A 4,356-nucleotide genomic window follows, 5' to 3' on the forward strand; every position below is an offset into this window, starting at 1 on the left:
TTTAAAAATTAATTTAACTAGGGCTGGGAAGGTGGCTCAGTGGTAGAGCGCTTGCCTTGCATGCATGAGGCCCTGGGTTCCATTCCCCAGCACCACATAAGCAAAAAGAAAAAAAGCCCAAAGTGGCACTGTGGCTCAAGTAGTAGAGCGCTAGCCTTGAGCTGAAGAGCTGAGGGATAGCACCCAGGCCCAGAGTTCAGGCCCCATGACCGGACCCCCCAAAAAATTAATTTAACTAGATAGATAGATAGATAGATAGATAGATAGATAGATAGATAGATAGATAGATAGATAGATAGATAGGTATCGACTTCTAGATTCTATACTGGCCAGGCACCAATGGCTCAGACCTGTAATCTTAGCTACTGAGGAGTCTGAGATCTGAAAATCATGGTTCAAAGCAAGCCTGGAGCAGAAAACTCCATGAAATTCCTATCTCCTTTTTACCAACAAAACGCTGGAAGTGAAACTGTGCTCAAGTGGTTAGAGGGCCAGCTGTAAGTGGCAAAAGCCAGGTGAGAGCTCTAAGTCCTGAGTTCAAGTTCCCCTACTAGCGCGCACACACACACACACACACACACACACACACAGTGTCAGAGTTTATTCTGTGCTACTGATCATTTATAACTTACCTATTATAACGTCTTGTCTTGAAATATAACTTAATCCTCAAGGTTTGTGGAGTTTTTTTCAACTTTTTTGTATTCTGTATCCTTGGTTTTGTCGATGTAAGTCTGTCCCTTTTTGCAAAGATGTCTGCTGAGAATTTGATTTTGATCATACCTTATTTATAGGTTAATTTGGAATACTTATCCTTAGAGAGTATTATGGATATTTTATAGTAATTTCAGTCTTAATTTCTTTCAGCAGTTTTACAGTTTTTGTGTACAGCTATTCTAAGTGTATACATTTTATTTCTAAGTATTTCACATTTTTGAAGGCATAATATGTATTGATAAGCTATAAAAGTATAAGTGATACTTTTCAATTTACTGTCATTTCTAGCATATAAGAATACAATTGTTTTGTATATGTGTCACATAACTGCAACCTTCTAACATTCAATTAATAGTCCTATTAATTTTATTGTCCAATAAGTTTATTGTCAATTCCTTAGGGTTTTCTAAATACATGATAATTTAATTTGCAAATACAGACATACTTATTGTCATTTTAACCAGAAATTTGTGAGGGAGTTTGTTTTTCCATCTGAAAAATCTGACAAGGTTTTGTTGGACTACATTCTTTGGCTCACCTCCTAGAAGAGCATCACATGTCTAGGGGCCTCTCACAAGAGGAGCCATCAGCTGTCTTGCTTTTTTCCAAGTTCTAAAAAAGCAGCTGCCTGTAGAGTCTATATTTATATAATGACAGCAGAAAAGACAGATGGTTGGGATTTTATTCCAACTTTAATCCTGTTCTTCAAATAAAAATAACTTTTGTTCTTTTCTTAAGAAATATCCTTTTTGTTTCATGCAAAAATAAAAATAGAGGGAAGCAACAAGAATGAGAAAAATGCACTCAGACCCTTTTCTTAGTGCACATCTCTCATACGTTTTATGGAGTGGAAAATGGAGAGCTTTCGTTGCTGAGAGGACAGCAAGAGAAATAGGTTGTATCCTAGGAGCAGAGAAGGAATAAGCAATTGCTCACAGAAGAGAGAATGATCAACAGCCCTCTGAGCAGATACTGCCCCTCCCTGGCCAGCAGAGAAAGGCCAGGAATACACAAAGAAGCAGAGCTTCAGGTCCCAGCCCTCAGACAGACACTGACCAGGACTTGGTGCAATGGGCCAGGCAGTCCAGCCTCTCCGCCCTGCCCGCCCCCCCTCCCACCCCCCGCCTTCCCCCCGCCCTCGCTCGGGGCGGCTGGAAAAGGCAGGATGCGGAGGCGGAGCCTCTGGCTGGGATGCAGGCCCCACGTGACCGCTCTGCACGAACGCGCGCACTCGGCTGCAACGCCAGCCGCGACTCGCATTGGCTCAGCCTCTCGCTCTTTAGCGGTGGTACCTGCTCTGAGGGTCCGGAGGACGCGCAAGTCATAGAGTCCCGGAGGCGGAGGAGAGAAGGTGAGGGATTTGGTGGGGACCCCGGGGGTGGGATCGAATGTGAGAACGGACCCCGCCTGCCGACCCCCATGTCAGGTCCTGCCGCTTCTGGCGGAGAAACAGCGGGTAAGGCTGCAGCCCGCGTGTCCTGGCGCGGCCGTTGGCCGGAGCAGACGGTGGTGGGCCCGGACAATGCGGATTTGCGGTCCTGAGGCTGCGATCCTGTGAAGACACCTGCCTGCGCCATGAACGCCAGCTTTTCCCACGGCCCCGCCCCGCCCCCTCCTGGTCTTCTTGGTGCAGAAAATGGTGGTCAGCGTGGAGGGTGGGGGCCAGGCGGGGGAGGTGGAGAAGGGGCCTGGATGGGGGCGAGGGTAGGCAGACCAGGAGTGAAGGATTGCAGCTCCTCGGGCTACTTTACACCATCTGGCTCTCTGCAGGTCTGCAGGGCAGTTTGGCGAAGCATCTCGCAGCGATAATCCAGAGGAGGAGGAAACAGCAAGGATAGGCCCAGGTCTGTGCGAAGGGCTCTTCTGGCGAGGAGGGGGACGGGGGGGGGGGACGGCGGCAGGAGAGGAAAGGAACATGTAGCGAGTTCTCTCCTGAGGTCGTCCCCACCCCCAATTCCAGCACATCCTTCTGGCTCATTCCCGTCCTCCATTTTGATTCCTGCAGAGGCCTGGAAATGGATCCGCAGGGAAAATGGTGGGCTTTGGGAAGGGAGGGGCATGGTCTGGGGGGCCGTCTAGAGGATGCTAATGGACTCAGATGCGAGAATAAAATTTACCAAAGGCCATTGAAATCCAGTAGTCTGAATGCTGAAAGGTGCATAGTAGGGCCCCTGTCCTCGGTGCTGATCAACCCACCAAGAATTTAGATCCTTTTCTTGTTCCCTTTCTCCTAGGAGCAATGGAGTCCAAACAGGAAAAACCAATACAGAACCTCAATGTGGAAAATACTCACCAGGAAAATGAAAACAAGGAAGAAAAGGAGCAAGTTGCTACTAAAAAGGAGCCCTTGGCTCAGCCTTCAGAAGCCGGGGTTCCTAGAGGGAATCGCAGGCGATTCCGCGTTAGGCAGCCCGTCCTGCACTATAGATGGGATCTGATGCATAGGCTTGGAGAGCCCCAGGCAAGGATGAGAGAAGAGAACATGGAAAGGTTTGGGGAGGAGATGAGACAGCTCATGGAAAAGCTGAGGGAGAAGCAGTTGAGCCATAGTCTGCGGGCAGTTAGCACCGACCCCCCCCACCATGACCACCATGATGAGTTTTGCCTTATGCCCTAAATCCTGAATCCTGATGTGTTCCCTCAAGTTAATTGCGAGAGACCCCTGCTTCCTAAAACTACATGTTTGTGATGTACTCTTGTAAATCTTTTGATGTTCCTTGTGGATCTCCTATTACCAGCTTCTAATTGAATGTTGTGTTTTTGACCCCGTCTGTAAGAATTTTGTTAGCAGGAGAATTTATCTATTGCATGGAGAGATGCTCATCATATATTGTGAAGTTAATAAAGCAATTTAAAAAAGCAATCTGTACTCTTTTTTACTTAAAACCTTTTATTTATATACAAATACAAGAATATGAATATGAAAGCAAATAGTGTCAATCTCTGTGGTGGAATTAATAGATTTTTTGTTTTCTTGTTGATAAATTTTCATTTTTCAAAACAGTACAGGAGGGGGCAGAAAATGGAGAGAGTAATTTGGACGAATACAGCCATAATATTGAATACACATATGTGAAATAGAGTGAGGAAACTTGAAACAAGTGGGAGATGCGGAGAATGATAAAAAGATGACTGATCAAGAAGCATTGCACATATAATGGACATATTAAATTGAAACCGCCATATACAACTACTTGAAGATAATAAAAAATAAAATAAGATGATTAGAGGATACCTTGTAAGAAGTCTCTAGACCTAAAAAAATACTATGAAATACATATTAAAAGAATTGAGCCACTTTATTAAAGAAATTGTCAGCATTTACTAAAATTGTAACAGAATTTCAATATTAGTTTACCTCTGAGCTGTTTAGAAACTATACATGTCTTTGAAGATCATGATGCTCACCCATAAGGTAAAATAATCACCTCCCAAGGCAGCTGTATGAACCAGATAGTTTATGAGCTGTCTCAACTTTTCATAATCCACCCATTTATAAGTTCATTTCACTCAAGGGACGTTCCTAAGGTGAGCCTTTTTATGTAATCAAGTACTGTGGGATAAAGGGTAAGTACTTCACTTCTTTGCTGTTGTGTCCCATTCATTTCCTCTCATGGTGTTGTTCTATACTAGGTCTTG

At 44.7% G+C, this 4,356-nt stretch overlaps 1 protein-coding gene across 1 annotated transcript; it reads left to right on the forward strand.

Moving 5' to 3' along the window:
• The first annotated feature begins 1,930 nt into the window (after positions 1-1,930).
• Bex2 (brain expressed X-linked 2) lies at positions 1,931-3,576 on the forward strand. Its single transcript, XM_070039011.1, has 3 exons — positions 1,931-2,068; positions 2,488-2,561; positions 2,952-3,576. Exon 3 carries the CDS (start codon positions 2,957-2,959, stop codon positions 3,332-3,334), a length of 378 nt encoding a protein of 125 aa, XP_069895112.1. The 5' UTR covers positions 1,931-2,068; positions 2,488-2,561; positions 2,952-2,956; the 3' UTR covers positions 3,335-3,576.
• The last annotated feature ends 780 nt before the right edge of the window (positions 3,577-4,356 follow it).

The sequence above is a fragment of the Dipodomys merriami genome, unplaced genomic scaffold, assembly GCF_024711535.1.
Source record: "Dipodomys merriami isolate MVZ:Mamm:240054 unplaced genomic scaffold, mDipMer1.0.p SCAF_3, whole genome shotgun sequence".
Lineage (NCBI taxonomy): Eukaryota > Metazoa > Chordata > Mammalia > Rodentia > Heteromyidae > Dipodomys > Dipodomys merriami.